The sequence below is a fragment of the Petaurus breviceps genome, unplaced genomic scaffold (genome assembly GCF_028583685.1).
Source record: "Petaurus breviceps papuanus isolate PSGF00001 unplaced genomic scaffold, PetGlider_PUasm1.0 208, whole genome shotgun sequence".
Lineage (NCBI taxonomy): Eukaryota > Metazoa > Chordata > Mammalia > Diprotodontia > Petauridae > Petaurus > Petaurus breviceps.
This window is the reverse complement of record NW_027185852.1, coordinates 23,547,717-23,561,137: the sequence shown is the minus strand read 5'-3', so window position 1 is coordinate 23,561,137 and position 13,421 is coordinate 23,547,717. Positions and strand designations below refer to the sequence as shown.

General features: G+C 44.5%; 2 protein-coding genes across 3 annotated transcripts in view; both read left to right on the top strand.

Annotated features, from left to right (window-relative positions):
- Positions 1 to 13,421, top strand: part of LOC138165341 (sterol carrier protein 2) — a 464,797-nt gene that overhangs the window by 241,287 nt on the left and 210,089 nt on the right. The gene's annotated exons all lie outside the window — the stretch shown is intronic.
- LOC138165338 (protein zyg-11 homolog B) overlaps positions 1 to 13,421 on the top strand; it is a 62,522-nt gene that overhangs the window by 13,712 nt on the left and 35,389 nt on the right. For both annotated transcript variants that reach the window (XM_069093555.1, XM_069093557.1), the window contains exons 2-3: positions 5,689 to 5,854; positions 10,725 to 11,479. In XM_069093555.1, the coding sequence (XP_068949656.1) occupies positions 5,689 to 5,854; positions 10,725 to 11,479 (921 nt within the window). The remainder of the gene's footprint in view (positions 1 to 5,688; positions 5,855 to 10,724; positions 11,480 to 13,421) is intronic.

Genomic DNA, 13,421 nt, shown 5'->3' with positions numbered 1-13,421 from the left:
ATGGCTATGAAAAAAGCTGTAGAGAGAATCATTGACTTGGCAGCTGGTCACAGACTTGAGTGGCAAATAGAAGAGATCACAGGAGGAGGATGGATTTGGAGGGGAGAATGATTTGAGTTTGAAGTGTCTCCAGGACATCTGTATCCAATAGGCAGTTTGTGATTGAAGCTGAAGCTCATGAGAGAGGCTCAGACCAGATGGGGACATGTATGCATGCATGTGTGTGTTATGGATGTGTGGTAGTCACCTGCATAGAGGTAATATTTGAACATACTCTCTGACTCTTTACTCTCTCTGTAAAGAGAAGGAGGCTTGGAGGAAAGCCTTGTGGGATGGATCCCTGCCATCAGTGGGCATGACAAAGTGGAAGATCTAGCAAAGAGAGCTGAAGAGGAACTGTCAGGAATGGGACTCCATGAGAAAGGACAGGAGGGACAAATGGGGGTTTGTTTTCATATGAGAAGACTTGGGTGCATGTAAAGGCAGCAAGGAAGGAATCAGCAAAGAGGGAAAGGCTGAAGATGAGAGTGAAGGAATGTTTATGGGGGCATTGTGCTGAAGGAGACTGGAGAGATTAGGATCAAGGACAGGTTTGGGCCTTGTCAGGAGGAAGGAGCCCTCTTAGTGATGAGGAGAGTGAAAGAGGAGATATTGGGACTTGATGTCAGGGGATTTTGAGAACTCTGTCTCCTTGACCTTTCTGCAACATTATCCCTTTCGTTCTTGCTACCTCTTCCTTTCACTTCTGGGATGCCAGTTTCTCTGGTTTTCCTCCTGTTTGGTTCGTGGTTTCTTCCATCACAGTAAAGACAGCCCCTGCTGCCAGGGAGATCCAGCTTGTCCACACATAAGTAAACACAGGAGCCATGTAAGGCACTAACAGCTGGGGGAATTAGGAAGGGAAAGACTTCTGGAACTTAGACGTGAGGGAAGCAAGGGATGCTAATAGGTAGAGTGAGGAGAATGAGAGCCTTGCGTGATGTGGAAGAAAGCTTGTGCGAAAGCTCAGATGTGCAGAGTAGAAGCTTTATCTAGAACAGTAAACAGGCCAGTTTGGACTAAAACTAGAAGGAGAAGGAAAGGGAGTGGGGAGGGAATACCCTTTATATAGCGCCTGCTATGTGCTGAGCATTGTGGGTAATGATCCCATCTGACTCTCAAGATTTTTGTCTTGGCACACACCTTGCCTTGAGCAAGAGTAGGCACTCATACTATAATACATAGTTTTGGAATTGAATCTTATCCTGCTGTCTCCTGCCTTGACTGTTGGTGTAGGCTATCCACCTGTGAAAAGATGGTCAGTGATAAAAAAGAGCCCCAGAAATGGCAAAATATTCATAGCAATGCCCATCCATTGGGGAATGACTAAACAAGTATAGTATGTGAATGGAATGATAGGACGATACCACAAAAAAATAACGAATATCATCAATTCAGGGGAGCATAGGAAGACTGAACTGATGGGAAAGCAAGGCACATTTTTATAGTAAATATTTTTGAAATATGGTACTTAGGTATAAGAACTTTCTAGTGTATGTGTGGATAGATAAATGCTCATCATGGGGCATCAGTGTAAGTTGGGAATCGCCTCTGTTCAGGCCTCTTTGAAAGTCATGGTCAGTTTCCAGCAATCCTGAGTTAATATGTAAAACAAATGGCATTTCAAGGAGCAAGCTTCCAGAAAAAATATTTAATGACTTTCAATCTGAAGGGAAAAAAAACCACATCTATATCTTAGGCTGGTTGAAGTATAGTGATTGAAGAAAACTTTTGCCTATTTGTTCATCCTAGTAATGATTTAGCCTTTAAACTTTTAGTAATCCTACAGTAAAAGGGAAACAAGAAAAGCCTTCTCAGCTTTGTTCTTCAGCAGGTGCTTTGTCTTTGTCTGGCAATAAACATTCAGTTTACAAGGAGTATCACTACACAAATTTTAAACCTTCTACCTTTTTTTTTTTTTTAAGCAGTTGGGGTTAAGTAACTTGCCCAAGGTTACACAGCCAGTTTTTTTGTGTGGGTGTTAAGTATCTGAGGCCGGAATTGATCCTGGGTCCTCTAGACTCCAGGGCAGGCGCTCTTATTCACTGCGCCACCTAGCCGCCCCCTCTGCCTTTCTTTATAAATATCTTAAGGTACCCTTTTAGGGAGCTCCTTAGCCAGGGGAGCTATTTCCTGACTGCCTCTGTGAATGACTCTCTTCGTGGGGTACTCTTAGCAAGTATTTGTTGAATGAATGAGGAAATAAAGAACTAGGGAGAAAGAGATAGAACTAAAAGTGTACAAAGTATAAGGACAGAGATCACCCAGGGTCAAAGGAGGGTGCAGTGTAATCGAAACAACTAAAATATGAGTGTGAAGGAAGTATCGCATCCAGCCTTTGTTTGAAGAAGGGACACACACACACACACACACACTCTCTCTCTCTGTCTCTGTCTCTCTTTCTGACAGACTTTTGGACAGTTCTGATTGTTAGGAAGCAGCCCTTCTCCCACCCATCACGTAGCTCCTAGGGACAAGTAGAACCATTCAAATACCTCTCCTTGGAGGCCAGATCTTATACCCCAGATAGAAAGGGCCAGATTCTGTTCTTTAGGGGCTCCTTTATTTATTGAAGACTCTTGAAAGCATGAGGGACAACATGGCTTATTTAGCTTTTAAAAGTTTTATTGATACTAGTTTGCGGTTTTTTAAACACCATAGGGATTTCCCCATTATACCAGCCCTTCCCCCACCAGAACTATCATTTGTATAAAAGAAAAACAATTCAGCAGAACCCAAACATATTTTGGCAGTGTCTAAAGCATTCTGTACCCAGAATCCTCCATTTCTTTTTTTTTTTTAATTTTTTTAAATTAATTTGTTTGTTTCCTTTTAGTTTACAGGATTCAATTCCACAATTCCTTGAGTTTCATATTTTGTCCCCCTCCCTCCCCTCTCCTCCATGGCAGCATATAGTCAAGTATAGGATCTGTAAATACTTTCACATTATGCATTAGTCAAGTTATAAAGACGGATTGTATCTATGGAATGAAAAATGGTGAAGAAGACAAAACCAAACAAGAGAAGGAAAAAGATCAGGTATTTTGCTTCCACCTGGATATAAACTCAGTTCTTTCTAGTTCTTTCTCTGGATGCACATATTTCTCTCCATCATGAGCCTTTTGGGATTGACTTATATCACTGCATTGCTGAGAAGAGTCCAGTCTATCAAAGTTGGTCATCACACATACGTTGTGTTGTAATTGTGTACAAATTTCTCCTGGTTCTACTCTTCTCACTCAGCATCAGTTTGTATAAGCCTCTCCAGGTAAATATGAAGCCCATCTGCTCCTCATTTCTTATAGCACAATAGTATTCCATAATATGCATATACCACAACTTGTTCAGCCATTCCCCAATTGATGGACACCCCCTTAATTTCCAATTCTTTGCCACCACAAAAAGAGCTGCTATAAACATTTTTGTACATATGGGTCTTCCTCCAACTTCTGCGATCTCTTTGGGATATAACCCTAGGAGTGATATTGCTGGGTCAAAGGATATGAAAGTATTTATAGCCCTTTGAGGAAATCCTCCATTTCTTTACCCCGAGGAACAAGTGTGTTTTGGCATCTGTCTTCTAGGACCAAGACTGACCAGGCAATGCCGTGTAGGGAAATTCAGTTCCACAAACATTTATGAAATGCTAACTGTGTGCCAGGGGATGGAAATAAGAAGACAAAGCCATTCCCTCTCTCAAGACTTTGTTGGTCTACTTGGGGAATACAACATGGATGGACACAGAGAAGTAAATGCAAAGTGTGTGCAATGTTCCCCAGTGTTATCTTAAAGAGGAAAAAGCCACGACTGGGAATCAGACCATCTGCATTTTAGGAGATTTTCAGAGTTTCAAAATCAGAGACAGTCAATACTTACTGAGTGCCTGCTCCTGCAAGGTGCTAGTCTAAGCACTGTTGAGGAATGCAAGGACAGCTGCAACTCCAAAGTTTATATTTATAAATATAAAACCTGAATTTACTGCATCGCTGGGGAGAAAGAAGAAGAGAACTGATCAGTGTCTGCCTACTAAGCAGTCAGGCAGCAGGCAGTGCATGGCTTAGCTTAGCAAGGTATTTGTTATAATAGGCCATGTTTGTCAAGTGCTTGTCAGTTTTCAAAGCATTTCTCTATGCATTTTGTTAGGAGATGGACTTGGACATGGCTAGCAAGTCTGTAAATGGTCATTTGAGGAGGGAGAAAGAGCACTGCCAGCTGGTTGAAGCTTTCTTAGGGATGAAGTCTCTTGGGCTCAAAGTCCTGGGGAGAATTCTGTTTTCATATCAGAGTCTGCCAGCTAATGAATGATACCAAGGTTGGCAGTATGTTGGATATTTTCCATGACCTTGTTCTGTACCCCCAGCCCCTAGGCTTACCATCTGACAAGCACATGTCCTAATGTTCTAGCAAAAAGAACATTGGATTGAGGGGTCAGGAGTCCTGGTGTCCAGTTCCAAATCCACTGCTTCCTAGATGTCACTTCCCTTTTCTAAGTTTCAATTTCCTCAGCAAAAGAATATTTTGCTTTCCAGTATCTCAAGGGTCAGTGACTTCAGATTACTACTCTGCTACCCCTTAACAGATAGCCTTCCTAAGTTGGGGTAGCTGAGAAATTCCCTTGCATTCCATGGCTAACCTGGTGAGGAGCGTTGGCAGCTCGGTCCTTGGGGACCCCAGGCTGAAGCAGTCCATCACTAAGCCTTTCCTGCTTGAGTGGAACTGGCTAGAGCAGGTATGCTTCTGGCTTGGCCTAGGACAGTCCAGGGTCCCTTCCATTCCAGGAAGACGCATCACAGCATGTTGCTGGTGGCCTTTTCTCCTCTATGAATAAAGGCGAGTAACAATGCTGACACTCCCCCTCTTCACAGGAGAACATTCTGTTTAACCTGAAGGTGCTACAGAAGTGGAAGCCATTAGGACCTCAAGTGAAACTGCACTATGGGGAGACAAGTCAGAAGGCCACTCATGCCTGAAGTTGGGTCAGCAGTCATTGATAATAGCTGGGGTAGATACCATGGGAAGAGCAGAGGACTGAGGTGCACTTCCTAGCCCTGCTCTCATGGGCTCTTTGACCATAAGTAGAGAGTTGGACCTTCTAGGATAGTCCTTGGGGACTAAGAGGGGCTCAGCCTAGCCCAGCAACATTTAGGGTTGGAACCCATGAAGTTTGGTGCGAAAGGTTGGTAAGCATAGAATACCCACAGAACAAAGATGGGCCAGAGACATTGTGGGGCAGAATAGAAAACATGTAAACAGTTTTCATATCGAGGAATGTTTGCTATTACCATCATTTCATGCCAAATATTTTAACAGGAAAATGTTGCTGTCATTGAGCATCACAGTTTGCTGGAAAAAGTTTTTGAAGCAAGGCTAGGACCTGCAGGTTCCTTCTCAGTTTGCATTCTAGCTGGGATTTCTAAGGCCCCCTTCCAACTTTTCGAAGTGAAAATTCTTTTGAACTAAAATTTCACACTACTCCCTCTTGTGTTATGAATGGGCTACTGTCAGTTGGTGTTCAGTCTTGATTATTTTACTTGGATTCCCTTCTCCTTTAGCTTCCCATTATGTGTGTAGGGGGCGATGTACATGCATGCAGACACTGATTGGGGGAATTTTGTTTGTATTCTTTTTGATTTTCCATGGAATATACAGGAGGAAGCATCTCCATTTTCCTTATTGGATATTTGCTTGAATTTCCTGACCACTCACCTGGAGAAATTCTGTTCAGAAAGACAAGATGGAACTCTGTGCCTGCAGGAACCAGGGATGTTCCCTCAAGAAGTGGCTGATAGGCTCCTCCAGACGATGGCCTTCCATGGTAAGACTGAACAGTGAAACCTCCCCAACCTTCTCATTACTGTTGCTGCACGTCATTAAACTAGTCATTAGTTTAGAATCAGTGGAAGCTAATGTAATGTGTTTGATTGACTATTAGAGACAGTGGCAAGGATGGTGTGGGAGAAGGAGCTCAAGATTTGGGGTCAGGAAGCTCCAATTAACTCTTCATTTCTGACAGTTACTGACTGTGGCTCTGGGCAAGACAGCCTTGGTAAGGCTGGTTGGACTAGATGACTTCTGAGGCCTCTTCCATCTTTAAACCTGTGATAATTCACTTCTAACCTGTTCTGGCACATTCTGTGGTAGTTTGGGATGTTATCTAGCCTATACTGAGCTGGTGAAACCTATAATATTGTATTCAGTTCAACTATTGGAAGGACACTGACAGATTGGAGCATGCTTGGGGAAGGGGAGAAGCATTGGTGGAGACTGTGCCAGATGAAGGCTGGTTGGAGGCATTGGGATGTTCAGTCTAGCGAAAATGGGGTGGACATGTGATCTGAACGGCTGGCTCTTGAATGGATTTGACTTAGTCTTTACAGCTTTAGAGGCTAGGATTGGGATTAATTAGCAAGCCAATTTCTGCTTGATGTGTAAGGAAAATCTAGTTTACAATGACAGCTGCTGCCAAATGGAATGGTCTGTCTTAGAGGTGATAGGTATCTTTCTTAGAAGTCTTCAGGAGGGAGTCTGAGTGCCAACTTACCAGAAATGTTATAGAAGAATTCCTGTTCAGGTGAGGGAGGTACTAGACAACCTTTAAGCACCCAAGTCTTCTTTCCAACTCAGATTTTGTGATTTGAGGGCCTCATAAATTGGCCAGGGCTCTCACCTCTTTTGGTTTAAGTAGCCCACCTCTTGACAAGAATAACTTCCCTTCATTGCACATGGTTTGAAATACACATTGAGAAGTCTGGTGCAGAATGCCATGTTTTCAGTGAAGAGGAGGAGAAGGAAGATGAATGCTGTTATAAGAAAATGAACTCCTGCTTTTTGATCTTTGAAACTATGAAGGCAAACCTTTTAAATTTATTCCCCAAAATCACTTTTAAATGGTAAGGGGAAATCCTAACTGCTCAGTCTGGAGTGATAGAAACAAACCCTTGGGAGTCAGTAGGCCTAGCTGTGATGCTGGCTGTGTGTCCAGCTGTACAGAGTGAACATATGCAGGTCACGTCTCTCTGACCTTCTGTTTCCTCTTCTGTAAAATGAGAGAATTGCATTAGATGGTGTCTGAGATCTTGTCCAGGTTTTGCAATAAAACAACTCTGTGGTTCAGTGGATTTATCCACTGTATATATTGACTGTTTGGGCTGATGGTATGTCATGAACTTTGAATATTCTTTGGGCCAGGAGTGATAGCACAGAAATGGTCAGCAGGGAATAGCAATGTCCTGAGGTAAGTGAGGGCAGTAATTTAGTGTCTAACTGCTCCCAGTGAGTTGGTCTCCAGGCCAAGACACCACATGTGCTGGCATTTTGAAAGAACTGGTGGGTGGCATTGCTGAGCCGAGTCAGCAATCTTGGAGAAATACTGGCAACTGAGAATGCCATCGCTGCCCCAGAAAAAAGCCAAAAGCTCTGATTTCAGTGAAAGGAAAAGGAAAAATCTTAAACTCCAGACCAGAGAGCCTGGATTAGTGAACCCAGTGATGGGGAGGATCCCAGCCAGGCACCCTGGGCCTGGGCAGCACCTACCCTGTGGACTTGGACCTTCCTTTGGGTACTCAAAGCTTCACAAGCCTGATGGATCCTGCCAGAGGTGACATTTTGCTTGTCCTGCCCTTGAGATTTCAGTTACCTCCACACCAGACTTGAGACTCTAGAGTGCTGAAGGGTGAAATTCCCGAATGCAGTATTAGAGTGATTGTTTGTGATCCCAAAGACAAGGAAGCAGTGATCAGTAAAGGCCATTATGGCTTCATCAAGACCGGGTTCATGTCAGACGAATCTTACATCTTTTTTTTTTTTTTTAAAGCAATTGGGTTTAAGTAACTTGCTCAGGGTTACACGGCCAGTTATTTCTGGGTGTGGTGCTAAGTATCTGAGCCCAGATTCAATCCCCAGGTCATCCTGACACTGGGGCCAGTGCTCTTACTCGCTGTGCTACCTGGCCACCCCAAGCAAGCTTTTATCCACAGGCATATTTTCTTTTCTTTTTTTTTTAATAAGCAATTGGGGTTGACTTGCTCAATGTTACATGGCCAGTTAATTCTGGGTGTGGTGCTAATTAGGTGTCTGAGCCCGGATTGGATCCCAGGTCATCCCGACACGGTGCTCTTACTCACTGTGCCACCTGGCCACCCCTAAGCAATTGGGGTTAAGTAACTTGCTCAAGGTTACACAGCCAGGTGTTTCTGGGTGGGTGCTAATTGTCTGAGCCTAGATTCGATCCCCAGGTCATCCCGACACTGGGGCCAGTGCTCTTACTCACTGTGCTACCTGGCCACCCCAAGCAAGCTTTTATCCACAGGCATATTTTCTTTTTTTTTTTTTTAATAAGCAATTGGGATTAAGTAACTTGCTTAACGTTACACAGCCAGTTAATTCTGGGTGTGGTGCTAATTAGGTGTCTGAGCCCAGATTCGATCCCAGGTCATCCCGACTCTTGGGCCGGTGCTCTTTACTCACTGCACCACCTGGCTGCCCCCTCATCTCTTCTTCTGACAGTGTAACTATATTGGTTGATCATGGAAGTGCGGCAGAGGTTGTCCAACAAGGTCTCCTGTATCTTAAATGGAAAGAGAGGAATGAGAAATGACTTCAGAACTCGCTGAATGATTGCACTGCTGGCGTAATTATTAGTGGGTTGAAGGTGAACTTTATTTAAATACCGCTAGCTCTAGGCCTCATTCTTGTGTAGTTCAGGATTGTTAAGGTAGAGGTAGCCTGATTTTGAAATTACTGCTGACATAAAGCTAAGAGGCACAGCGAATGTGTTAGACAACAAGTTTCAGAAATTCCATTTAGCAATCTCTTATTGAGCATTTGGTGTCTCCTATGAGCAAGGGCTGTGTTGGGGATAGAAAGATAGAAACAAAAACCAGTCCCTTCTTTCAAGGAGCTTGCATTCTGTTGGGAGATAAGAAAGGACTGGCTCGTCGGACAGGGAGGCAGCTGTGGCTTCAGAGAAGTGGAAGGGAGGGCAGAAGAGGAGGGGGCGTGTGCCAGCTGTATGAGCCAGGCTGTGGAAGGTGGACCGACGTGGGCACCAGTGGGCTCCATGGAGGGTCACCTTCAGGAGGGCTCCCAGTCTCATACAGGGCACATTCTCACTCTAAAGAGAGTGATGAGAGTCAGGAAAACTCAGGTTCAAATCCTGGCTTGCCTCCTAATTAACATTTGACCTGGGCAAGTGAAATGACCAAGGAACTTGGACTGGAGGGCCTCTGAGAGGGCTCTTCCAGCTCTAAAGAGAGCATCCTGTGAGTGTGGGCTCACTTCCCAGCCTTGACAAGGAGTCACACACATACACACACACACACACACACACTCACACACATGCACACGCGCTCGCGTGCACACACACACATGCACTCACACACACGCACGCGCTTGTGTGCGCACACACACACTCTCTCTCTGCACGGATAGAACACTGGTCCTGGAGTCTGAAGAGCTGGGTTCAGATGTGGCCGCAGATCCCTCCTAACTGTGTGAGCCTGCACAAGTCTCTTACCTGCTCACTTGTAACGGGGGGTTTGTTGTAAGCATACAGATGAGATAAGAGTCGTATAGAGCTGAGCACAGTGCCTGGCACGTAGTTGGTTCTATAGAAATGTTAGCTGTTACTCATGTTCATATGTGCTATGTAGCAGGTCACATTTCTATGGTGCATTACAGCTTACAAGGGATGGCTAGGGGCGCCATAGTGCATAGAGCCCTGGGCCTGGAGTCTGGAAGACTCATCTTCCTCAGTTCAAATCAGGCCTCTGACACTTACTAACTGTGTGACCCTGGGTAAGTCACTTTACCCTGTTTGCCTCTCTCTTCTCCTCTGTAAAATGAGCTGGAGAAGGACATGGTAAACCATTTCAGTGTCTCTGCCAAGAAAACTCCAAATGGGGTCAGAGTCAGACATGACTGAAAATAACTGAACAGCAAGAAAAACAGTTTACAAAGCACTGCACTCACAAGAACCCAGTGAGACAGGTAGTGTAGGTGTTATTGTGCCCATTTCTTGATGAGGAAATTGAGCTTCAGCAAGAGAAACTGATTGCCTAAGGTCATGCTGCTATTATCTGGTTTTCAAGCTGATTTGAGCTGGGCCTTGAAGCTTGGGAGCAGTTTCAGCAGGTGGAGATTGGGAGGTGAGGGAGGGAATAGCAGGCATTTACATAATACACCCTGGGTGTCTCCTCGTGTTGATAATGTCTGATAATTTAAAAAGATAGCTCTTTTCCTGGTGTTTCCTCTTCTACATAATATGTCTTTTACGTAAATATGTCAGATTGTTGCACATTTGGCCTCATATCATAATTTATTTATTTTAAGCAATTGGGGTTAAGTAACTTGCTCAAGGTTACACGGCCAGTTATTTTGTGTGGGTGCTAGGTATCTGAGGCTGGAACTGATCCTGGGTCTCCCGATTCCGGGGCCAGCACTCCTCATATCATAATTTGATTCTGCAAATATTAATCTGTTAGTTTCTAATCAACTTCAAGAGTAATATTTTACATGATTCCCAAGTAATTTCAGTTTCTATACATGTGCCTGCCAGTCCTTATTTTTAACTCATGGCTCATTTAAACATGTTTTTAGTTCTTTTGGTCAGTGACTTAATAATGTACCAGGAGAGTTTTCCTGCTAAGGTAGGATGAAATGTTCTGAAGGCTGTTCTTTTCTCCTAGGCCTACTAAATGATGGAACTGTGGGAATTTTCCGAGGCAACCAAATGCGCTTGAAGCGAGCTTGTATCCGCAAAGCAAAGATCTCTGCTGTAGCCTTCCGGAAAGCCTTTTGCCATCATAAGCTGGTGGAGCTTGATGCCACTGGTGTGAATGCTGACATTACCATCACAGACATCATCAGTGGGCTTGGCAGTAACAAATGGATTCAGCAGAATTTACAATGCCTGGTGTTGAACTCCCTCACCCTTTCCCTAGAAGATCCTTATGAAAGGTGCTTCAGCCAGCTGTCTGGTCTTCGGGCTCTGAGCATTACCAATGTCCTCTTCTACAATGAAGACTTGGCCGATGTGGCTTCACTGCCTAGGCTAGAGAGTCTGGACATCTCCAACACGTCTGTGACAGACATCACAGCGCTGCTCACCTGTAAAGATCGCCTCAAGTCCCTGACCATGCACCACCTGAAGTGCTTGAAGATGACCACCACCCAGATCTTGGACGTGATCAGAGAGCTCAAGCACCTGAACCACCTGGACATTTCTGATGATAAGCAGTTCACCTCTGACATAGCTCTTCGCCTCCTGGAGCAGAAAGAGATTCTGCCCAATCTTGTGTCTCTGGACATTTCCGGGAGGAAGCATGTGACCGACAAAGCTGTAGAAGCCTTCATCCAGCAGCGGCCCACCATGCAGTTTGTGGGCTTGTTAGCCACTGATGCCGGCTACTCAGAATTCCTCACCGGCGAAGGCCATTTGAAGGTTAGCACATCTTATAAAACGATTTCAACTTGGGGGTACCAGTACAGTAGTAGTAGGAATGCTGGCTCTGAGGAGAAGAAGAGCTAACCTTGGGAGTAACAGTCAGGGTCATGGGTCGTTATCATTTTTAGTCTGCTTTTCTTCAAAACTCTACAAGGAAGATATTACAGAAATTATTGTCTCCATTTGGAAGCAGACTCTGAGGACACCTACTATGTCAGGTCCTCTGCTAAGTACTGGGAATACCATTACAGAAAGAGAGGTGATTCATGGTTTTGCAGGTACATGTATTTGCTGCTGGTGTACACCAGAGCCCCGCTGTGCCCGCAGAGAGATGCTTAGGAGTTCCCATTGGTCAGAACATTTCCTCTCATCCTGTGTGGTATGGGACATGAGCTTCCTGATGTAGCAGAAAGAGCCCTAGGCTCCTAGAAGAGAGCCTGCATTTAAGGCCTGGCTGCTCCTTCTGACTTATGGCCTTGAAAGTGATTTCAGCATTGAATTTCACTTCCTGGGGCTTAGCCTGCCTGGTCTCTAAAACCCTTCTGGATCTGAATGCTGTGATCCTAGTAAGTGACAGAGCCAGCGTTGCACAGCTCTTACAACTTGAAATCCAGCATTCCTCCCACTATATTCCACAAGGCTTGGCAGCCACAAACAAGGCCTTTCTGCCACAAACCCATTTATAAATCCCATTTTTTTCCTGAAGGAGTTTTTTAGTTTATTGAACATCTGTGGGGATACAAGAGAAGTAAAATTATAATATCTGGTATTTACATAGAGCTTAAAGTTTGTAAAGCGCTTCTTAGATTCTCATTTGATCTTTACAACAACTCACTGATGTAAGTAACGTAGGTGGTATACACATTTTTAGACAAAGAAAATGAGGTATGTGTAGAGGGGTCGAATCCGTTGCTTATGGTCACAGATGTGGTAAGCATTAATGGCAGGTCTTGAACCAGGGCCCTCCTGGCTCCAAGTCCAGAGCTCTTTTGAATTATTTTAGAATACCTCCCTATAACATTAAGTTCATGCCTGCAAAGAGCTGCTGATCCCATGATGATCATAAGTAAGATGTTCCTCTCTAGTATTTAGCATACTGCTTGATGTAATTTAGCCAATATTGAAAAATGGATGATGCAGATCAGTAAATAGGGGCTAGATAAATTCAGTAGGACCAAGGTTCTCTCTATGTTGGTGATGAATGGTCAGTTTGGCTACTCGTGGCAGTGTTGGGCAGATCACTTCATCGATCTGGACCTTGCCTATAAAATGGGGGTGTTGGACAGCTTTCTCATGCCCTTTTCAGTTTTAGATATTGTGGAGCTTATTAGATTGAGAGAAGGTCCTAGCTGCTGTGGGGGTCAAGAGGAAGTGGGACTTGACTTGGTCTAGAGAGGATGGAAGGAGGTTAAAAGAGGGAAGCTGTCATCAATGGTGGAGGTGTGAGGCTATCTTATCAGGGGCCTTTAAGGCCTCACTTCAGTGCAGAGATTATCACAAAAACCATTTATTAAACCTGTACAAAAGAAAGATGGTCATCGTCCTTCAAGGAGTTCACAGACATTAAAATAACCAGGCACATTCAAGATGTATACAGAATAGATAGAAAGTGATCTCAGAGGGAAGGCACTAGCAGCAGGGGCACCAGGAAAAGCTTTCTGCAGAAAGAAGGTAGGATGTAATGCTGTTCTGAAGGAGGCCAGGGAAGCCAGGAGACAGAGGTGAGAAAGGAGAGCAGTCCTGGTGTGAGGGACAAGCCAGGGTCGAGGCACAGGAGTGGAGCATAGATCTTTCTGTGGGGGAGGAAGTAAGCCAGTGTAGTAGAGAGGATGGAGAGGAAGTGGAGGGGAGGAAAGCTGGACAAGAGCGGAAAGGTCTGAGGGAAGCAGATTATCGAGGGCATTAAATGCCAAACAGAAGAGTTTGTAGGCGATTCTGT